At 44.7% G+C, this 22,744-nt stretch overlaps 1 protein-coding gene across 4 annotated transcripts; it reads left to right on the forward strand.

The window, feature by feature from the left end:
• The first annotated feature begins 14,261 nt into the window (after positions 1–14,261).
• Positions 14,262–22,061, forward strand: RAN (RAN, member RAS oncogene family). Of its 4 annotated transcripts, none has more exons than XM_069960998.1 (7): positions 14,262–14,334; positions 15,964–16,008; positions 16,094–16,178; positions 19,041–19,166; positions 20,490–20,677; positions 21,351–21,521; positions 21,667–22,061. In XM_069960998.1, exons 2-7 carry the CDS (start codon positions 15,973–15,975, stop codon positions 21,709–21,711), a joined length of 651 nt encoding a protein of 216 aa, XP_069817099.1. In that variant the 5' UTR covers positions 14,262–14,334; positions 15,964–15,972; the 3' UTR covers positions 21,712–22,061. The 4 variants fall into 4 exon arrangements, with proteins under 4 accessions (XP_069817099.1, XP_069817101.1, XP_069817102.1 ...); XM_069961000.1 differs by having other exon boundaries at positions 14,284–14,334; positions 15,961–16,008; XM_069961001.1 differs by lacking the exon at positions 14,262–14,334 and adding an exon at positions 14,341–14,494 and having other exon boundaries at positions 15,961–16,008.
• The last annotated feature ends 683 nt before the right edge of the window (positions 22,062–22,744 follow it).

The raw sequence follows: 22,744 nt of genomic DNA on the forward strand, positions 1-22,744 counted from the left end.
GACCTCTCTGATCTCTGAATACCGGCTTTCACACACCTCCCACTGTGTAATCCTTTGTTCTCGGCTCTCTGCTGGAGACTAATCTCCCTCCTCCCCCCTCCCCTCTCTATAGATTACACAGGGCTCGACTGATGTAAAAGAGTCGAGATTTCCTGATAATGAGCAGTGGATGAGAAAGAGGAGGGGGGGGGGGGACCTGGGGAAAGTCTTTTTGACCACAGATAATGGCATATTTGCCTGATAAACCCAATTACAATGTTTCTTAAAATCACCAGTACTACTGATTTCTGCAAAAAAAAACAAAAAAAAAAACAGTGACAAGTTAAAGCTTTTAATATGCGGCGGGTTCAGCCAAGCGGTGCATACATTGGGTAAAAGTCGCAGTCGCATTTAAAGGGGTAGTTCACCCCCCAAAATATTCTTTCAAATAAACTGTTGTCAGAGATTTGTAATTTACTCCTATTAACCCTTAGAAGACCCGGCCAATTTTCATTTTCGTTTTCTCCTCCTCGTGTATATAAGGCCATACCGTGTGCCTTTTTCCACCTAGATGAGCCCTTATTTTTTGCCCCAGCAATTGTACTTTGCAATGACAGATGTAATTTTTGCATAAAATATGCAATCAAACCAGAAATATTTTTATGTGTGGTGAAATAGAAAAACAAAACGCAAATTTTTTTTTTGGGGGGGAGTAAGGTTGTTTTTATGCCATTTGCCGTAGGGTTAAACTGGCTTGTTATATATGTTACTCAAGTTAATACAATTACAACGATATGTAACTTGTGTAACTTTTATTTTATTTGATGGCTTTTAAAAAATTAAAACCTTTAAAAAAAATATATGTTCCTTAAAATTGCTCCATTCCCAGGCTTATAACGCTTTTATCAGTCTGTAAGATATAGCGGTCTGGCACTATCGACTAGGGTAAATTGGAACATGGTAACAGTATGAGGGAGTGGAATGATTATGGAGGTGCTCACTCAAGGAAAAAATACATGTGAATCATCAGAAAAAAGAATACATTGAGGGCACTCACCGATAAAATGGAAAAATTCTTTATTAAATCTTCTTTAAAAGCGTATGTCCAGTGTGCAGCAGTGAACTGGGATGCCAGGCTACAACTGATTGCGTGTGTGTTTCGCACGTCTACGTAGAAGCACGGCATGACATGCGAAACAGCTGTCATGGACTAGCAATCAGTTGTAGCCTGGCGTCCCGGTTCACTGCTGCACACTGGACATACGCTTTTAAAGAAGATTTAATAAAGAATTTTTCCATTTTATCGGTGAGTGCCCTCAATTTATTCTTTTTTCTGATTATAGCGCTTTTATCCTTTGGTCTATGGGGCTGTGAGAGGTGTCATCTTTTGCGCCATGATCTGTAATTTTTTATCGCTACATTTTTTGCTTATAGGCGACTTTTTGGTCGCTTTTTATTACAATTTTTCTGGATTTGATGCAACCAAAAATGCGCAATTTTGGTCTTTGGAATTCTTTTTCTACACCGTTTACCGTGCAAGATCAGGAATATGATAATTTAATAGTTCGGCATAGACCCCGGCCCAGTAAAGATGCGGCGATCGCTCCTCCGTGATCGATTTGCGGGGGGGATCCCCCCCACTAGACCACCAATTATGGGGGACAGCAAGCATTTAGATGCAGCTGTCAACTTTGACCTGACCATTTTATCCAGGAAGTGACATCACCATTTTATCCAGGAAGGGACATCACCATTTTATCCAGGAAATGACATCACCATGTTATCCAGGAAGTGACATCACCATGTTATCCAGGAAATGACATCACCATGTTATCCAGGAAGTGACATCACCATGTTATCCAGGAAGTGACATCACCATGTTATCCAGGAAGGAGCATCACCATGTTATCCAGGAAGTGACATCACCATGTTATCCAGGAAGTGACATCACCATGTTATCCAGGAAGTGACATCACCATGTTACCCTAGACGTAACATCACCATGTTATTAACGAAGTGAAGCCTTGATGCAGTAGTAAGTACAGGGGAAAAAACACTTTATAAGCATTTCCCGTAATAAGTGTATATTGGGGATTTGTATGACTTTTTGAGGGCAATACAATACTTTAATAAAAATTTTCACTGGACTTCTCCTTTAAAGGGGCACTCCGGGCAGAAGGCCTTTTTTCACTATGGCAGGGTAGGGGGTGGATAAAAGCAACCATTTCCACTTACCTCCCCGGTTCCAGTGCTGGCTCCTGCATCACGCTGCTCCTGTCTCCAGCGCTTCCTGGTCTGCTCAGGCAATCAGTGGCAGAGGTGGGACCCCGCTACACTCACTGACCATAGACCAGAAAGCGCAGGAGACCGGAGCAGCGTGATGCGGGACCCAGCGCTGGAACCGGGGAGGTAAGTGGATGTGGTTGCTTTCATCCACCCCTTCCTGTCCGGAGTACCCCTTTAAATACCTTACAAAATTTACATAAAAAAGGCCAGAGAATCCATACAGACAATATGTAGCAGCGGCGCAGGGTACAGATCTACCACAGTGCTTTGTCAGGATACGTGCGTTGCAGTTGCAGTGGTATTCATCTCCAGTTTGTGCGGTCATCAACATTGTTATTCCCCCGTCCTTTTCTCATCCCCTCCGGGGGGCGTCTTCATGGGACATTTTTATTGTCTTAGGTTAACGATTAGTATGTGCATATACTTGCACTGTGTAACGGCCCCAGGCATCATCAGGATGTATACATTTACATAGTTTTGTGTTTATGCACTGTGGTAAATCTGTATACTGCTCTGCTGCTGCATATTACCTCTATAGACTCCCTGGCGCTTTTTTTTTATGTCGATTTTATAAGGTTATATTTAACTTTGCATGTGAATACTAAAAAAAAGATTTCTTTTTGTAGATTATTCCATATAATAATGGTGAAATGTAATTTTGAGGTAGAAATACAGCTGTATTTTCAATGAAATAACGCGATCCATTGAAGTCAATGGGAAATTGGCCAGGAGCATATTGACTAGAGATGAGCAAATAAACAGTAAAATTGAAGTGAAGCGATTGGTTATGTCGGAAATCAGCCGGATGCCTTCTAACTGACTGCCGCTCTGTGACGCTCCTCCCCAGGTACTGGGAAAAGCTGGATCCAGTCCTGGAAAACTTCTCTCCGTTTCCAAAGACTGGATCCAGCTTTTCCCAGCACCCAGGGAGGAGCGGCACTGTCTTAGAAGGCAGCAGCTGATGAGCGGATTTCCGAGATAACCAAGAACTTTGATTTGTTATTACTGTAAATTCTCTCATCTCTAATTACAATGGTCCAAATATAGAACATGCTCATTGTTTACTACCTGCTTTTGCTAAATACAGACTTAAAAAAAAAATCTTTTCACACATTGTTTTATTTCCTCTCAAAATTACAGTCATCTGTAGCTTTTATTATACTGTGTGTGAACCTAGCCTCATACTTTCTCGGGGTAAGCACTGTTTGTGGTTATCTTTGCCCTCTAGTGGAATTACGTGGTAACTACAACGATATTTATTCATGTAAACACTGTCCATGTATTTTCTGTCAGTAGGAGTAATTTTTATGATTATTTCCGGTGGTTACCAACATGTATTCATTGCTTCTTTGAAGCCCGGTGGTCAGAACTTTCAACACTGAAGCGCTAAGTGAAGTGACCCAGGTGAAACACCTGGGCGGTGCTACCATATTTCTCATGTGTTTGGCAGAATTTTATCATATTCACTCTCGCGGGCCAAAAACATTGTTAAAAGGTTACTTGGTACCCACAATTTCACTGCAGCAACTGGAAAATGTATATCATATGTATCTAGGGCAACAATATAATTTTCTTCACTGCATGAAAAAGACCTTTAAAACTTAAAGGGGAACTATAAGCAGGTTCACACATACAAACCTACTGATATGTCCCTGTAGCGGCCTAGCTCCTCTTTCTGGCGCCACTCTTGTTATCTTTATATGTCCCGCTGTTGTTGATCATTTCCATTCTAAAGAAATATGTAAATTAGTTCCTTTGGTGCACTAGCGGCATTTCTCAGCGACTAGTCATGGCTAGTCGCCGACTAGTCATGATTGACAGGCAGAGAGACCCATTAGTGGCATTAGAATTCTTAAAATATATGGTTAACATAAAAACTTGTGCACATAGACCAAAGCCCTGACTGTCTGCAGCCGCCCTGTCCTGGAGCTTTCTCAGAGCCAGGGTCAGTACTGAAGGGTGGGGGTGGGGGGTTTATCCTGAAGTTCCCATTGATCTCATTTGTTTAATGAAAAGAAGTGACATGTCATTTGTTTTTCTTGCAGTTTACCATCTCCCATGCAGTTATTGTTCTTAAAAACAACTTTTAAACTTGCATCCCCGTGCCCAACGGCCGGGGCTTGGATTGTATATGCATTAGGTTGGCACAACCTCTCTGTCCCTCCTCAAGGCAGATTGTCTCCTATTCACTAGCTGTGCGAATACTGAACATGGGCTGGATCGTTAAGGCACCTGTGCAATGTTCAGACTGGAGAAATTTTCCAGTGGCATTCCCAATAATGAAGAGGGTGGGGAGGAGGGATGGAGGGGAAGTTAGGGCACAGATACTCTAGGTCACGCCAGTTTGGCACGGAGCTGCAAGTTTACAAGTTGTTTTTTAGGACAATAACTGCATCACCTGCCGAACGGACCCCAGGACAGATCTTGGATTAAAAGCAGCTATCCGAAGGTACAAGAGGTTTGGGGGGGCAGATTGTGGGTACAGAGTCGTTTAGTTAACAAACTTTATAATTGGGTTTATTAGGCAAATATGCCATTATCTACATTCAAAAAGACTTTCCCCAGCCGCCCCCTCCTCTCTCTCATTCACTGCTCATTATCAGGAAATCATGTCTTGTTGCATCAGACGTGCCCCTGTCTGTTCTCTGGAGAGGGGATGGGGAAGGAGGGAGATTAGTCGGCAGCAGAGAGCAGAGAACAAAGGATTACAGAGTGGGAGCTGTGTGATAGCCGGTATTCAGAGGTCAGAGAGGTCTGTGCTCACTTCAGAGGAGATAGCCCAGTGATGTAGCTGTAAATTAACTCTTTGTTGTCCTGTTTTGGTGCCTCATCTCCCTCCACCCCTCCCCTCTCCACAGAGAACCATGAAGACAGGGGGGGAGAGCTTCAAACTGCTTTTTCATGATAAAAACGCATTTTTCGGCTAATAAACCCAATTACAACGTTTTTTAAAATCGCCTGTACTATTGATTTCTGCAAACATGACAGGTACACTTTAAACTTTGCCTACAGCCTCTTCCTGACATAACACAGTAAACAAGCCATACATACTCCAACCTGCCTTCTCCCTGTGATCTTCCAGTCCTGGCTGTGTTCCCGTTCTGCTGTCTTCCACTGATGTCCTGTTCCCCGATTGGCTATGTGATTGGCTGAGGGGAGAGCGGGACATCAGCTAACAGGAACTAAACCGCTGATTGCAGGGTGGGAGCAGCAGGGGGAGCTAGGTGGGGTAAGTATAGCTGGTTTATTGTGTTATGCAAAGTGTACGTTTTCCCCAGACAACCTCTTCAGGGCCCATGTGAACATGCTGCTAGGAGTTAATGACATTCTACATGGATTTTTTCAATACTTTTTCTGCTAGTCTTCACTGAATGACTCATCCTTCTAATGTGCTTGTTCAGTTATGAGAACAGACGGCCTTCTCTATTACCAATTAACCTACCAGTTACCTTTCATTTAAACACGCTCGGTGTAAGCTCACCATTGGGTAACATTCACATTGTTATCTTGACATCTTTTAGTGGGTTCACACTGTGTTTTATCACCGCTTTGCATTTTATTATGTTTTTTTTTTTTTTAGCGAAACAGTCTGCACTATTGTGTCCAGGGAAAAAAATTACAAGTTGCAATGCTTTTTTTTTTGTTATATTATAAGTCTATGGGAAATAGAGCAGTATTAGTTTCATGTTAGCATGTATTAATCATTAGAGAAAAACTAATTTTATGTTGTGCATTATAGACTGTCACACCGAAAGAAGAATCTTGTAACGCCTGGAGTAGTGGATCCACTGGAGCGTCACTAGCGATAGCACTAACCTCACCAGGGAGCGGAGTCTAAGGGGCCGCTGGTTTTCACCAGAGCCCGCCGCAAGGCGGGATGGACTTGCTGTGGCAGGCGACCCCCAGGTCGCTACCCCTGGCTTGGTTGCTAGTGACGGCAGGCGAGGCGTGGCAGGAGCAGAAGGCAGGAGATGGTGCTGGCAGAGGTCTGTAGGCGTAACCGCAGGTGACAGGCTGAACACAGGAGCAACGAAGTGACAGGGGAGCAGGAACCAGGAACAAGGACTAGGGACCAGGTAGCGGATAGGAATCAGGAACAAGGACATGGGACCAGGTAGCGGATAGGAAACAGGAACAACAGGGGGCTGGGCCAAACGCTATGGGAAGCATGTAGAGGCTCCAACACAAGGGACAGGGCATGCTGGGATTTATAGGGAGTGATTGGTGCAACTAACCAATTAAGGGCGGACTGGCCCTTTAAATCTGAGACAGCCGTCGCGCGCACGCCCTAGGAGGCGGGGACGCGCGCGCCGGCCGGCACAGACGGAGACAGGAGCGGAGGAGAGGTGAGGCGCCCCCAGGGGCCGAACTAGCAGCAGCGCCGGGTCCCTGCACAAGGACCCCGGCGGCTGCATGGGGCAGGGGGAGGTCGTGGCGGCGGCCCGGAACACGGGCCGCCGCCGCGGCCGTGACAAATCTGATGTTCAAGATTTGAATCCCAACTTCGCAGTAAGCTATGTAGTACTGTATAGTGCACTCTATGGAAAGTATTTAATATACATATTAACCCCTTGCCTCCGCAGCCTGTTTTGGCCTCAATGCCCGGGGCCTATTTTTCAAATCTGACCTGTCTCTCTTTATGTAGTTATAACTCTGCGATGCTTTTAACTATCACAGTTATTCTGAGATTGTTTTTTCGTGACATATTCCTATTTATGTTAGTGGTATACTTTGGTTGATACATTCAGTAGTTTTTTTGTAAACAAAACATTTGTGCAAAAATTTGAAAAATTTACGTTTCTTTATATTCAAAATTCTCTTTTGCTAAGAAAGATAGTCATGTCACATGAACTAATTATTACTGCAACATCTACAACATGTCTGCTTTATGGTGACGTCATTTGGTGAACGTTCTTTTACTTGTTAGGATGTTAGAGGGCTTTGAAATTTTGAAACAATTTTTCAAATTTTCAGGAAAATTTTAAATTATTCAAAGTAGCATTTCATAAGTTTACTAACCCTTTAGATGTTTTGCAGAAATTTAAGCAAGTTGGAGGAAAAATTTAAATTTTCATTTTTTCGGCAGATATTCCATGTTAATCCATTTTTTTCCTCTAACACAGCAAATACTAACTGAGAAATGCAACTCAATATTTATTTCCCTTATTCCAATGTTTCTAGAAATCCCCCATATGTAGCTACAGTGCGTCACCTGCCATTATACCATGTCACAGAGGTCTTGTGGTGCCACAATATTTGTGTAAGACAAGTTGACGTTACTATCGGTACCATTCTGGGGGGCATGTGACACCCTCATCATTTTGTTATATAATTTTTTATGAGGTGATACGAATAAAAAACACAATTTAGCAGCTGTTGTTTTCACCATTTTTTTTTTGTACGCCGTTTACTATATGTTACATATGACATGTTATCGTTATTTGTCAGGTCGGTACGGTTACAGCATTTTATATAGCTTATGTTATAGTTTATGGCATATATACTATAAAAACTGTTTGTGTCTTGTATATTGTAAGAGCAGTAATATTTTTTATTTTTTTGTCACTAGAGTTATGTGAGGGCTTTTTTTGCGGCATAAGCTGACGTTTTTAGCAGTACATGTGACGTTTTGATAGCTTTTTTCTATATATATATTCTGGATCCATCTTCGTTTGAATTTCCTGCTGATCGTGGGCAGGGGCGGTCTTGGCATTTCTGGGGCCCCAAGCGAAGTTATGTCTGCCCCCCCCCCCCCTTGACATGTGCTCCACAACAATAGACTGCTGTGTGCTGCCCCCAGTAGTATATACCCCTTGTGCGCTACCGCCAGTAGTATATACCCCTTGTGTGCTGCCCCCAATAGTATATACCCCTTGTGTCCTGGCCCCAGTATTATATACCCCTTGTGTGCTTCCCCCAGTAGCATATAGACCCCTGTGTGTTCCCCCAGTTATATACTGTATAGCCCCCCATGTGCTACCCCAGAAGTATATAGACTTCCTGTGTGCTGCCCCAGTTGTATATAGACCCCTGTGTGCTGCCCCCAGTCGTATATACCCACTGTGTGCTGCCCCCAGTTGTATATACCCCCTGTGTGCTCCCCCACTAGTATATAGCCCCCTGTGTGCTCCCTCAGTGGTATTTAGCCCCCCTGTGTGCTCCCCCACTTGTATATAGACCTCCTGTGTGCTCCCCCACTTGGATATAGACCCCTGTGTGCTCCTCCAGCAGTATATAAACCCCCTGTGTGGTTCCCCCAGTAGTATATAGACCCCCTGTTCGCCCCACCAGTATTATATAGACTCCTGTGTGCTCTCCCAGTAGTATATAGACTCCTGTGTGCTCCTCCAGCAGTATATAGGCCCCTTGTGTGCTGCCCCCAGTAGTATACAGACCCCTGAGTGCTCCCCCAGTTATATAAAGACCCCATGTGTGCTGCCCCCAGCAGTATATAGACCCCCTGTGTGCCTCACCAGTAGTATATAGATCCCCTATATATTCCCCCAGTAGTATATAGACCCCCTGTGTGCCCCACCAGTAGTATGTAGACCCCTGTGGGCTTCCCCAGTAGTATATAGCCCCCCCCTGTGTGCTCCCCGAGTAGTATATAGCCCCCCTGTGTGCTCCCCCACTTGAATATAGACCTCCTGTGTGCTCCCCCAGTTGTATATAGACCCCATTCGTCTGCCCCAAGTAGTATATAGACCCCCTGTGTGCTGCCCCCAGTAGTATATAGACCCCTCTGTGAAGCCCCAGTAGTCTATAGCCCCCCTGTGTGCTCCCCCAGTTATATATAGCCCCCCTGTGTGCTCCCCCTGTTATATAGCCCCCCCTGTGTGCTCCCCCCATTTATATAGACCCCCCCCTATGTGCTCCCCCCATTTATATATCCCCCCGCTGTGCTCTCCCCCAGTTAAACAGACCCCTGTGTGCATCTTCCATATAGTATATAACACAATAAAACAAACACTTATACTCACCTGGGTCCGGGCGTCTCCTCTTCTCTTCACTCTTGTGGCAGCAGGAAGGGTTTTCCCTGCAATCACAAGAGGCTGTACACCCCTTGTTCTGGTGCTGATGCTCCAGTGATGTCCTGCCCCTCTGTTCAGCCCGCTCACCCGGCACTACAGTGAGGGGGCTGAACAGTGCTGTGGGGGTCCCTCTTCCTCTGTGGACTCCTGGGGGTACAGTGGTCGGTACCTAGCATGAAGGCAGGGCAGGCTTCCTCGGGCCCCCCTTCCTGCAGGGGCCCCATAGCAGTCGCCTTCCCTGCCTTCATGGTAGCTACGCCACTGTTTGGCACCCTTTTCTTCCCTCAGCAGATTTAAATTCTGCTGCAAGATTATTGTGCTATAGACTTGAAAAAGTTAACTACTTAGCGCTCCGACACCATGCTTACCTGTCCACGTTTCTCCAGCCCGCTTTTAGTAAATATACCTACATATTTAGTCCTGACGCTTTTTCATTAGGGCTATGTTCCCACAACGATTTTTCCTGTCCGTTTTTTAAAAGAAAAAATTACGTCCATCATTTCGCTGTTTGGCTACCCGTCTTTAGTTGAAAAGTCCAAAGGCCTAGCAGTACAATAGCTTGACTTCGAATAGGAAGCTTTAATAACATCTGTTAATAAATTTAATCAGGGCTATTATCTCATTGTGAATGGTAACTACTTGACGTCAGCAGTTTTAGTATGCGGTATTATACACCTTCATGCATAATAACTAACTTCATGCTGACAGTAATTTAATTATACATCTTTAATGCAGGATAAATATGATCATGGGCGGCGTATATAGAAAAGGCTAGGATCATAACAATTTTTCAACTGATCAATAATGCTGTTGGTGATAGTGAGACACAGGGAAGCTTCCTTCCTCTAATCATAAACATGCAGTGGTTGCTATTGACCCTAGCATCTTGGGGGTTAAAGGGGTACTCCAGGCAGGAGGCCTTTTTTCACTATGCCCAGAGAGAGGGTGGATTAAAGCAACGATGTCCACTTACCTTCTGGGTACCAGTGCTGTATGATATTGATCCGGTCCCCGGCAGCTTCTTGGTCTAAGACGGGGCTTGAGGTGTGATGTGGCGCGGATTGATTTTAAATCAAAACAGTGGTTGCATTTAGCATTTATTTTACTGTGTGTGAACCAAGCCTAAAACTTATCAACACAGAAAGTTGCTTTGTATTCAGCTTTAGCTCTGTGTTCAGCACCATGGACAACACATTAAATATGTCAAATAGCTGTGCATCACATGAACTGTTCCCACTGCATGTAGTTTTTAATTAAAATACCTTGTGGATTCGTTAATTAAATTTATACATTTTGTGTACATAAGCCCCTGGTTAGTCATCAGGCATACCTTTATTATCTTCATTGTCATTTTTAGCACCAAGACACAAGCCTTTTTGTAATATGTAAATTGTGCTCAAGTGCCCAGAGGGTTTTCTCCAACACAGCAAGAGCCCAGGTCAGTCCAGCCACCGTCTTTGTTCACCCTCTGACTGGGAGACACTAGATAAAGAGGACATGGGCTGTGAGGGAGCTGGGGTAAATTGGACACTAATATAAATGCACACCCTCATACTCACTTTTAAAATAAAGTTAATAGCCACCCGACTATTTAGGGCAGTCATGTCAAACTCTGGTCCATTATTTTTGGCCAGCCAGGCAATTCAGAGTTTTAATTATATCTGGCCCACCATGGTTACTATATAACAGACTATGGGGAGGGCTTATTACTATATGAGACTATGAGGGAGGGCTTATTACTATATGAGACTATTGGGGATGGTTGGCTACTATATAACAGACTATGGGGGAGAGCTGGCTACTATATGAGACTATGGGAGAGGGCTGGCTACTATATAAGAGACTATGGGGAGGGCTGGCTACTATATGAGAGACTGGGGAGGGCTGGCTACTACATAACTGACTATGGTGGAGGGCTGGCAACTTTAAAAGAGACTATTGGTGAGGGCTAGCTTCTATATAAGAGACTATTGGTGAGGGCTGGATACTATATGAGACTATTGGAGAGGGCTGGCTTCTATATAAGAGACTATTGGTGAGGGCTGGCTACTATATGAGACTATTGGAGAGGGCTGGCTTCTATATAAGAGACTATTGGGGAGGGCTGGCTACTATATGATACTATTGGAGAGGGCTGGCAACTATATGAGACTATGGGGAGGGCTGGCTACTATATGAGACTATTGGAGAGGGCTGGCTTCTATATAAGAGACTATTAGGGAGGGCTGGCTACTATATGAGACTATTGGGGAGGGCTGGCTACTATATAACAGACTATGGGGGAGAGCTGGCTACTATATGAGACTATGGGAGAGGGCTGGCTACTATATAAGAGACTATGGGGAGGGCTGGCTACTATATGAGAGACTGGGGAGGGCTGGCTACTACATAACTGACTATGGTGGAGGGCTGGCAACTTTAAAAGAGACTATTGGGGAGGGCTGGCAACTATATGAGACTATGGGGAGGGCTGGCTACTATATGAGACTATTGGTGAGGGCTGGCTTCTATATGGGACACTTGGGGGGCTGGCTACTATTTGGGCACTATTGGGAGGGCTAGCTAATATGTGGGGCAATTTTGGGGGGATTGGCTATTATATGGGTTGGGGTTTTATGATGTCATAGCAATTTATCATGTCATTTATCATAGTGCACAGTACTGGGAGGCGCACACCACTGACAGTGCCAGGAACAACGCTCGCTGCTCTGACAATGCCAGCAACGCTGCATTCGAGCTTCAATAATTATCAGGGTTGGCCCGCGACTTTGTCCAATTTTTTAATTTTGGCCCACTGTGTATTTGAGTTTGTCACCCCTGATTTAGGGTAAGGGACTCTTTTTAGCAGCTCAGGCACGGCTGTTTTGCACATAATAATAACAGGGATCCTATAGAGCTACACAACGGACACTGTGTGGACGTCAAAATAATGATCAAGACGATTATTCGCGGACATCATTTGCAAACACACCTATAGTCAGAAGACTGTTAGAAACTAGTAGTACTGTGGATCAGGTAAAGTATGGTCCTGGAAGTGGGGGGGATAAGGGGGCCAGCATTTACATACTCGCAGCGGGATGACAATCATGTATTCATTGGAAATGACAAGGAAGGTATCCGGAGCGTGAAATCCACTGCGGATACGGTACGTGTGAACCTAACCTTACACCGGTCTTTTTTATACTCACTCATGGTCACATCATTCTTAAGGCTATGTTCACACGGCGTGAGAGACCGGCCGTTCCGTGACCCAGGCCGAGTCACGGACTGGCCGGTCTCTGCCCGAATCACCACGGCTGGTACTTAAGTACCGGCCGTATGATCGGTCCGGCCGCAGAGCTCTGATGTGGGCGCATCAGCGCGCACCCGCATGAGAGCTTCCCCCTGCACACTATGGAGCGAGCGGTCGGAGCCGCACGCTTCATAGTGTGAACTGACAGGGTTTCCTACGGCCGCAATTCATTGAATTGCGGCCGCAGAAAACTGACATGATAGTTATTTCTGGCCCCGTACGTGATCCCGGCCGGAGGGTATGCGATATGTATACGCTCCAGCCGGGATCCCATTGAAAGTAAGGCATTGTTCCACCGCGCCAAAAGTATGGCCGTTGTTGCTAGTTTTACGTAGTGTGAACATAGCCTAAGGGTGCGTTCACACCTACAGGATCCGCAGCGGATTTCACGATGCGGATTTGCAGCGAGATCCAGTCCCATTCATTCCTATAGAGCACATACACATTGACATCCCGCTGTATGCGCTTTAACCCCCCCGCAGCATACATTACCTGCTCGGCGACGCGGCTGCATATGAGGCTCCCGGCTTCGGTCCCGCTCAGCCAATGAGTGCTGGCGTGCACTGACTGGCTGAGCGGGACCGGAGCCGGGAGCCTCATATGCAACCGCATCGCCAGAGCAGGTAATGTAAGCTGCGGGCAGCAGGGGGTTAAAGCACATACTCACAGCGAGATGTCAATCCCGCTGCGAGTATGTGCTCTATAGGAATGAATGGGACTGGATCCGCAGCAGATCTCCCTGCGAATCCGCAGCGTGAAATCTGCTGCGGATCCAGTAGGTGTGAACGCACCCGTAAAGGGTTTCGTTCCTACTTCACATTGTTGTTAGATCACCACAAGACTTTGATGCTGAGCACCCCTCCTCCCAGCCATGTATAACTATGCATGAGGAGAACGTCCCGCGATCCAAGACCCAGTGCCATAAAATTACATGGAGCCGAGTACCACACTGGATACAGAAGCTATGGAGACTAATGGTACTTTTACACGGAGCGATAATTCGCCTGATCGCACGATTAACGATTTTGAATGAACGATGTTTTTTTTATAACGATCAGCATTTAGACGGAATGCTACATCGTACGGGAAATTCGCTATGCGATCGTTTAAGCCTATCTCACACATAGGTAAGATCGTTGAAAGACTGTTTACACTGAACGATTTGCCAATTTTTTTGCGAATGATCAACGATGATTTGAGAACATGTTGAAAGATCAAAATGAATGATTTATCGCTCGTCGTTTGATTGTTCGCTGCGTTTACACGTACGATTATTGTTCGAATTCGACCGTTATCGTGCAAAAATGAACGATCAATCGTTCCGTGTAATAGGACCATAAGCAGGACTACAACACTATATATCCATCTATTCCATAATATAATGACAATTGACTGGGCAGTATTTACATGGTGGCAGCTTCCCTTTAAGGGTCTGTTCACACTGACAGGATTAGTTGCAGATATCAATGTAGATAAATGATGGAACACAGGAGCACACATCAGCACTATATGTGTGAATGGACAGTAATAGTGGTCCCACACAGCGCCACACGCTCTCTCCTCAGCAGCCTACTCTACTTCAAACAAAACCTTCCCGCCCTTTTAGATCCGGCGCGCCGCAGTGCTGGCTGCAGTGACGTCAGCTCCCTCCTCCCACGTGATCGCCCCTCCCTCCCAGTGCGCGCCCTGCTATTTGAATCCCGCTTCCGCCATTTTCTTTCGCTGCCTCACAGACGCTTCTGGAAGGTGAGAGCTCATCTGCGGGAGAGACACCGCCCGGCCTCGCTGCTCAATCCGCCGCTCATCCCCGCCATCCGTAACGGTACCGCTCGCCCATTACGTGTAGTAGCGGTGTGTTCTACCGGTAGCCGATCGGCGTAGCTTTTGGGAAGGGATCAGCTTTGTGGTGAGTTGAAACGGGACCGGGCGGCGGTGTAGGGTCCCCTGACAGGGGGCGGGGAGCAGTTGGCGCGCTTTTCTCTCACGGGCCCTGTGCGGTTCTCCTCAGCGGGTTCTATCCTGAGGGGGGTCCGGGTTACTGTGTGGTGTCTCCGGGTGTTGTAGGCCTCGCCGTCCCCGCTGCTTCCCGCCTCATCTCCGGCCATGACTGTGCAGTATCCGGGTACCGCCCGCCATAGTCTCTTCCCGCGTGAACAATGGATTCCGCTCATGTGCGGCCCCGGGACGGCAACGGGGAAGTGATCAGGAAGCGCGCGGCCGCCATTAGTGCTGCCCCGGCTCCACATGTGCACAGATGGCGGGAGGATCGTGTCAGGGTGTAGTCCCGCAGCTCCCGGCTACAGGTCCCGCAGCTCCCGGCCACAGGGCCCGATAGGTGCTGTGCTGGAACTTTCCCGGCCTCCTTTGTGTTGGATACGGATGGCTTCCCTTTGTATCACTGGTTTCCGCATTGGGACAGGTTGGGCTCAGCTACATGTGCTCACAGGGCGGAATCCGCTGCTCACCCTCAGGCCTGGCTCCCTTCTATCGTCTCCTATTGTATGTGTAATATTAGTTTGACTCAAAATGGGCAGAAAGAGATGAAATGTAAAGTACCAGTGTGGTTCTGGGGCCCCATCAATGAGAAATATGTCAGTTAGTGCTGATTGTAAAGCTGGGGGCCCACCGGGGAATTCTCCGGCTCTCCGTAGGGCCAGTCCGGCACTGTAATTTACTGCTCGGAGCTCAGATGTAGTGGTGGTTATAAGGGGCCATATAGTACTAACCCAGGGGGTAGGAAATTGTGAAAATACAACCCCCATCATGACTGGACAGCCAAAGCTTTAGCTGTCCAGGCATGATGGGAGTTGTAGTTTTGCAACAGGTGGAGGGCTGAATGTTTTCCATCCCTTGAGTACAGTATTGCTGTGAGCTCAGATGTAGTGGTGGTTATAAGGGGGCAGAGTGCACATAGTCCTAACCCAGGGCTACGGAACCTTGGCCCTCTAGCTGTTGCAAAACTAACTCCCATCATGCCTGGACAGCAGTTCATGATGGGAGTTGTAGTTTTGCAACAGCTAGAGAGCCGATGTTCCCTAACCCCAGATCAGAGATGTAAAGTATTGCTCAGATCTACAGATGTGATTGTGGAAAGGTTTTGCCTACAGTCCCCCTGTCTTAGGTGACTTGTCATGGAAGGAGGGAATTCTGTGTATCCCAGTGCATAAAGCATCCCTTCTCCCCATCCACATGGCAGTGGGTGGACATGAGGGGTGGTGTGACTAACTCCCTCTGCCTTTCTGAATGAGGCCTAAAGCTGTCTGCTTAGGGGGATGAGTGGCCTATTATACAGCTCTCAATGCTGCTTCTCATGTTGCTGACACCATCAAAGCCTGAATGTCATTTTTTTTTTTTTTTTTCTTTCCTCCAAAGCAGATATAAACCATGGCAGCCCAGGTAGAGCCTCAAGTCCAGTTTAAGGTAAATGTTTTTTTTTTTTTTTTTTTGTGTGTAATAGATGTAAAACTGTCCCCACCTGTAATAACCATCTCTTCTGCTTTTATAGCTTGTTCTGGTTGGGGATGGTGGTACTGGCAAGACGACCTTTGTAAAACGTCACTTGACTGGCGAATTTGAGAAGAAATATGTAGGTAAGTGGAAAGAAATTAACTCGCTAAATGTGGTGAGATCGGTAACATGGCGGATGCCGGGATCTGGGGATCCGTCACTTCATGATCTCTTATATGCTCTGTAATATGAACAAGCTGAATAACCTCTCCGCTAGAGATGAGCACGTTTACGGTAATCCAATATAAATCCGTAGCACTCGTTTTCATATGCAAGAAGTGTTCAAATGTTTATTTGCAGCGTGCAGAAAGGTAAACGGTAATGGCAAAGCGCTTTTTTTTTAGCCTGGCAGTCGACTTATCAGCCCGCTGCTTTGGAACTGTGCCGCTCCGGGTGCCTGGAAAAGCTAGATCAATTTTCCCAGGACTGGATACAGCTGTTCCAAGCAACCAGAGCAGCACGGAGTTCAAAGCCGACTGCAGGGCTAACAAAGCGGTTCGCTGTTATTGTAAACTCTCATCTCTTCTGTCAGTGAGTGTTGCCTATAAATGCACTCTTTTAGGCCGTGTTTTGTCCTTGATCGCAGCCTGAATGTAATACACAAATGATAAGGACTGGCACTTGAAATGTCTGGTTCTCACATGCAGGTCTTAAAGGTACCTGTTATGTTTGCTGACATTAAGGTCAAGGTCTTTTCTGTGCATGCACCCTATTCTGATGGGATTGGTATTATAATAGACACTTGTCTGCCTTGTTCCCATGCAGCCGCTGGTATTATGCAAGTCCTGTGTTCAGAGATGTAGCAGAGTCCTGCCTTGGCCACTGACTGGCTGAGCAGGTCTGCGAAATCCTGTTTTCTAACCCAGAAGAGCAACCCACATCAGCGGTTGCATATTTGTGAAGAGTCTCTCAGACAACCCTTAAAGTGTTAGGATGCAATGCCAAACGTTACTGATGGCAGTGGGTCATTCCAGAGAGCTGCTGCAATCCTGCATAACAGCCAGGGGCAGTACACTGTTTCTTGGACGACCAAACATCCAACTCATGTCATAGACTGTAAAGAAGTGAGTTGGTTTTAATAGCTGGGGAGAGACTAACACTGATACAATATTTTCTGGGCTCACAGTAGGTATTAGAAGTGACTTGCTGCAGTTGGTAACTTTTAAGATGTCTGCTTCATCAAGTTACTGCCTTTAGGAGTAATATTTAAAATGTAGCTGGTTAAGGCCTGTATTAATGTAGGTTACTAAAAGATGTTGATACCAATGAGTTGCTTATGTTAGACTCCTTCAGTTCTGCATGAGGATGATTTACTCGTCGGCCTGATCTGTTCATAGAATGGTACCTTATAGATAGTGTCGCACTGCATGTGCTTTTCATGCATGCGTTTTCCTGTGATATGATCATAGGCTTCTCTATAGCTTTACATACTATAGACAGAATATCTATCCTGACAGGCAGATGGATGGAGATTGAGGTGGTTGAGATTCCTTGATCCCCATCAGTAAAAGGATTAAAGGGAACCAAATTGTTGTTAAACTTGTTAGGTACTTAACAATGTTTGGTGATTGGTACATTTTACATATTGGGGTTATTTATGTAGTTAAAACTCCTAACAGGTTGCACGCCCTTTTAACACATGTTGGTGAATGCCTGACTATTTCTTTGTACCAACATCTCTCTAATGCAGTGTGACATGTTCTAGGGTGCCATGACCACTCACTTTTGCTTGTCAGTCAGAGTGCAGTGTTTGTTCCTTAAGGGTGCGTTCACACCTACAGGATCTGCAGCAGATTTGATGCGGTGTTCAGTTATTTAAATGAAATCTGTGCCCATAAAGAAGGTACTCTGGAGGGTATGAAACATTGCCAAAAAATAGAGGGCCATTAGCCCAGATCGCATCCAGTAGGACCTTCTAATAAGTAAGACATAGCTTTTATTTGGCTCTCTGCTGAAAGGTATATTATAGTGGTTGTGTAAGCTAAAAGCACATTACTCCATAGCTGCATAAAGTACGTTCTCAGTTAAGCTCTAGTAGATATAGTCATTAGTAGCTGCAGTCTACTGACTAGTATATATTTATACTGTGTAGTCTAATGGTGTAGTAGACTTAAAGACAAGCCTCATAGCCCCTCAAATAGTTTCCCCACACGTGGGTGTCATCAGGAGGAGGGCTTAATACACACAACCATGTGTGGGTGAAAGGAGTTGAGGGGCTATGCGGCTTGTCTTTTAAATCTACTACACCATTAGCCTAGACAAGACGGTATAAATATATTAGTGAGAATTGGTCAGTAGACTGCAGCTACTAATGAGTAACTTCTACTAGAGCTTAACTGAGAACGTACTTTTATACGGCTATGGAGTAGTGTGCTTTTAGCTTGCACAACCACTATTTTATCTTTCAGCAGAGACAAATAAAAGCTACGTCTTATTAGAAGGTGCTAATTGGGCAATTGTTGGGTAAAATGCTCTTTAATGCTTCCTGCGTGAGATTATAAAGCATTTTACCTGACATGAAGCCTATGAAGTCCAGAACCCCCAACACCATTAGAGTCCTCTTCTGGAAGTCCAATCGGCTCAAATTTGCTGATTGGTTCCCTTTAACATGACTCTGTTCTAGTCCTGCTGTGGGGCACACGTGACATGGTCTGACCAGCTGTGTTTTACTGCTGCTTTTGCAGTTCTGGAAGTTGCTTCTCTGGGATGATGGATTCAGAAGACTTGCAGAGCAGTAATGTCCAGTCTTACCAAAGCAGCTGTAAAAGGCAATTATTCAGAAACCTTGTCACTCAAGATTTTGTTCAAAACAATGTAATGACCAATAGCAGAGCTGTTCCTGCTAGGCAGAATTTTTTTTTTTACTAAAGTTTAAAACTTTAAAAATTTGTCTGAAATTTCCACTTGTGTCAAGCATTTTTTTATTTTTTTTTCCCCTCTTCTAGCCACACTTGGTGTTGAAGTCCACCCACTGGTGTTCCATACCAACAGAGGTCCTATTAAATTCAATGTATGGGATACTGCTGGTCAGGAAAAGTTTGGTGGTCTTCGTGATGGTTACTACATTCAGGGTAAGGTTTATAACCATATTTAATAACTATGAGATGTTAAATACAGGAGAATTAATGTGTACTCTGCTTGTTATCCACACCATTTCATAGAAGAATATAACATGTACATTGTGCAGGCTATTGGTGAGACAGTGTTGTACACCAGAAAATTAAAGAAAAAGGGAACATGATTTAAACCTTTAAACAAAATAAGTGTTTTTAATCAACTGAACATAAGAACATGACAATCTGAAAGAAGATGCTCTAAACATACAGATGTGCTTTGTAAATCCACAGTAATTGGCTTTAAGCATGTCATAATTGATGCACTTTTATCCCAGTGATAAAGGAAACTAGGGGCAGACTAGATGGACCAAGTGGTCTTTTTCTGCTGACTTTCTCCGATGGTTCTAACTTTAAATTATGTATTCAGGGTGCAGCAAGTGCTATGTAAAGGAAATATCTGCATAAACTTATGGTCAGAGCTACTGACACTATTGGATAACTGTTGGTACGGCATTTTCAAGCCCCTGAAATTCTCCATCCTTAGATTGTGCACAAGCATGAGGTTTAGAAGCAGGGTTCAGCTTCTAGTTGCCCATCAGGGAAGTATTACAACCCCTCCTTCAGGGAATTGGGAATGCCTTTTTGCTTCTATAATGTAGCTAAATGCTTTGATTCCCTTGTCTTTAGAATCATTGTATAGTGAAGAGTGAATTTACAGTATTAACAAAGATTTGTTAGCTCAGCTACTGAGCTTGCCATCCGGCTGCCTTTGAAATCCGTGCTTCTCCGGTGCCTGGAAAAGCTTGGTCCAGTTCTGTGAAACTGCTCCAGTATTTCCAGACACCAGTGCAAAGGCAATCATCTGCTGAGGTAACAAAGCACTTTGCTTTAATACTGAAGTCCGCTCCTCGTGTCCTGTGTCTAAGGCCTTATTCACATGTTCTGTACACTGCGGGGTCCATTGACTTTTATTGGCTATTCATACTACCTGTCTCTTTACAGATCCACAATCTGTTTCGTAAAACATGTCCTAGTGTGGAACAATCGGTCAATAGAAGTCTGTCATTGCAATTAAGTTGCCCATAGAGCATCTGCAGTCTTAATATACAGTCCTGAACATGTGAATGAGACCTAACTGTTAAATATCAATTATTGGAAGCAGTTCAGACATTCACTTTTTTTTTTTTTTCTTTCCTGTTACATCTTTCTGGCATCTGCATATAAAAAGTTATGACTAAGCTTGGATTTAGCTGCTTCATCTTTACATGTCACCAGCTAGTGACTAAGCTAACATTTTACTATTTTTTTTTTTTTTTTTTTTTTTTTTTTTTTTAACAGCTCAGTGTGCCATTATCATGTTTGATGTTACATCAAGAGTCACATACAAGAATGTACCCAACTGGCATAGAGATCTTGTACGAGTGTGTGAAAATATTCCCATAGTCTTGTGTGGCAACAAAGTGGACATTAAGGACAGAAAAGTTAAAGCAAAGTCTATTGTGTTCCATAGGAAGAAGAATCTTCAGGTAGGTTTTCTTTTTGCTCATGTTGGTATTTAAAGGGAACCTGTCACCCCCGGTGCCGGGGTGACAGGCTCCCGACCCCCCGCTAGAGCACCTTATACGTACCTGATCCGCCAGGTCCCGCTTCCTGATTTGGTCGGGTGACGCAGATATCAGCGCCCAAAGCCCGGCGCGCGCTCCTGAGATGAGTCCAGCACTTTAGAGAATGACGGAGTGTCGGACTCGCCAGTCATTCTCTATGAGCTTTGGACTCATCTCAGGAGCGCATGAGCCGGGCTTCGGGGGCTGATATCTGTCACCCGACCAAATTAAGAAGCGGAACCTGGCGGGTTTAGAAACGTTTAAGGTGCTGTAGCAGGGGATCGGGAGCCTGTCACCCCACCACCGGGGGTGACAGGTCCTCTTTAATTCTAAACTCAATGGATAGACACTGTTTCATGTAACTTTTGTTACATGTAGTAAACTTCTCAGAAACTTGTGTTCTGTGCACATTCTGCTGCATTTAAAAAGTTCAGAAACCCTAAAACTTGTCACAGAAGTTTCTGATATGAAATTTTGACTTGAATAGTGGTCCCTATTCTGTTGGATCAATTTGTTACTTTGATGTGGCACCTTATGTGATTGCAACTTTCTCAGTTCTAGAACGTCTGACACTTTATTTTCTATCTCTTCTCAGTACTATGATATATCTGCAAAGAGTAACTACAACTTTGAAAAGCCATTCCTTTGGCTTGCCAGAAAACTGATAGGTGATCCTAACCTCGAATTTGTCGCCATGCCTGCTCTTGCACCACCAGAGGTGGTTATGGATCCTGCACTTGCAGCACAATATGAGATCGATCTACAGGTAAGAGATATTGGGTTGTCAGTTTGCTTGTATTTAATGGGAAAATTTTAAATAAATATTTGTGAACCAATGTAAAGCTTCAACATGAGTATTCCTTTCACTGTCATTGTGCTGAGCAAAACCTTTTTTTTTTCTTCTTCCCTAGGTTGCCCAGACCACAGCACTGCCAGATGAAGATGATGATCTGTGAGGTGAATGAAGTGGGAGCCCAGAGTCAGAAGTCTAGTTTTATAGGCAACTGTCCTGTGATGTCAGTGGTGCAGCGTGTTTGCCACTTTATTATTTCTGCTTAATCTTTTTGGGATGCTGAAGGAGATGAATGGGCTTCGGAGTGAATGTGGCAGTTAAACAGAAACTAAATAAATCCTTCATATTTTGGACCTGCATATTTAGCTGTTTGGGACTGCAAATATTCCTTAAAACCTCCAATGAGTTAAGACTGCTACAGTCACATCACAATATTCAGTGGTAAATCCTGTTACGGCATTCCCATACCTTTTTTCGTTTAGATCATAATAAAGTTGTATTTCAAATACCCTAGTTCCTTGACATCAATGACAATTGCTTTGACCTTTGTTTACAGTAGAGGTTTACTCGGCCTTATGTGACTAGTAACATTTTTCTGTATGCTGTAAAACAATTGGCTTTAACTACTTGGTTAAAATCGTCACCAATTTTGAGATCTTGTTTGAAGATTTTATTTTTCATAACAATCACGGGGGGTGCACCTTGCCATATTCTTAATGCCTGTTGGTTATAGTCACTGGGGCAGACTAATAAAACTGCATTTTGCAGCATTGTATGCTAGCAAGCTTTCATCTTGTGTTTTTAACCTGCTACAATTGGGTATTTAACACTACTTAAACTGGTCAAAGATAACCTTGCATTCAAGACATATGGCACAGATACAAGGTGTAAAGAATATGGGCCAGGCTGCCCCTGCTGCTCTAGTGGATGGCATGCAAGAAATGTCTGGCTCATTTAGTCTGTAAGTGCCCTTGGGTACATACACAAATTGAACATTTCAAAAGGGTTGGGATATACTTACATATGCATAAGCAGTTGTGGATTTAATCGGGGATAGCTGAAATCTGCAAACACTTAAGTGTCCGAGCTTAGTTTTATGTAAAGAAATAAATGTTACAGGGATTCGACTTCCCAGCTTGTCCTTGCACTCTGTTCCCATAGAGTGCTGCAGTGACTTACTGTTCGTGTGACTTTTA

Source organism: Dendropsophus ebraccatus, chromosome 3 (assembly GCF_027789765.1).
Source record: "Dendropsophus ebraccatus isolate aDenEbr1 chromosome 3, aDenEbr1.pat, whole genome shotgun sequence".
In the NCBI taxonomy this organism is placed as follows: Eukaryota; Metazoa; Chordata; class Amphibia; order Anura; family Hylidae; genus Dendropsophus; species Dendropsophus ebraccatus.

What these genes read in the sequence shown, in the direction of transcription:
- RAN (XM_069960998.1), top strand. Translation starts at nt 15,973, where the DNA reads ATGGCAGCCCAGGTAGAGCCTCAAGTCCAGTTTAAG. An exon ending in ATAGGAAGAAGAATCTTCAG is followed by an intron (nt 20,678 to 21,350) that starts GTAGGTTTTCTT and finishes ATCTCTTCTCAG; the next exon opens with TACTATGATATATCTGCAAA. An exon ending in AATATGAGATCGATCTACAG is followed by an intron (nt 21,522 to 21,666) that starts GTAAGAGATATT and finishes CTTCTTCCCTAG; the next exon opens with GTTGCCCAGACCACAGCACT.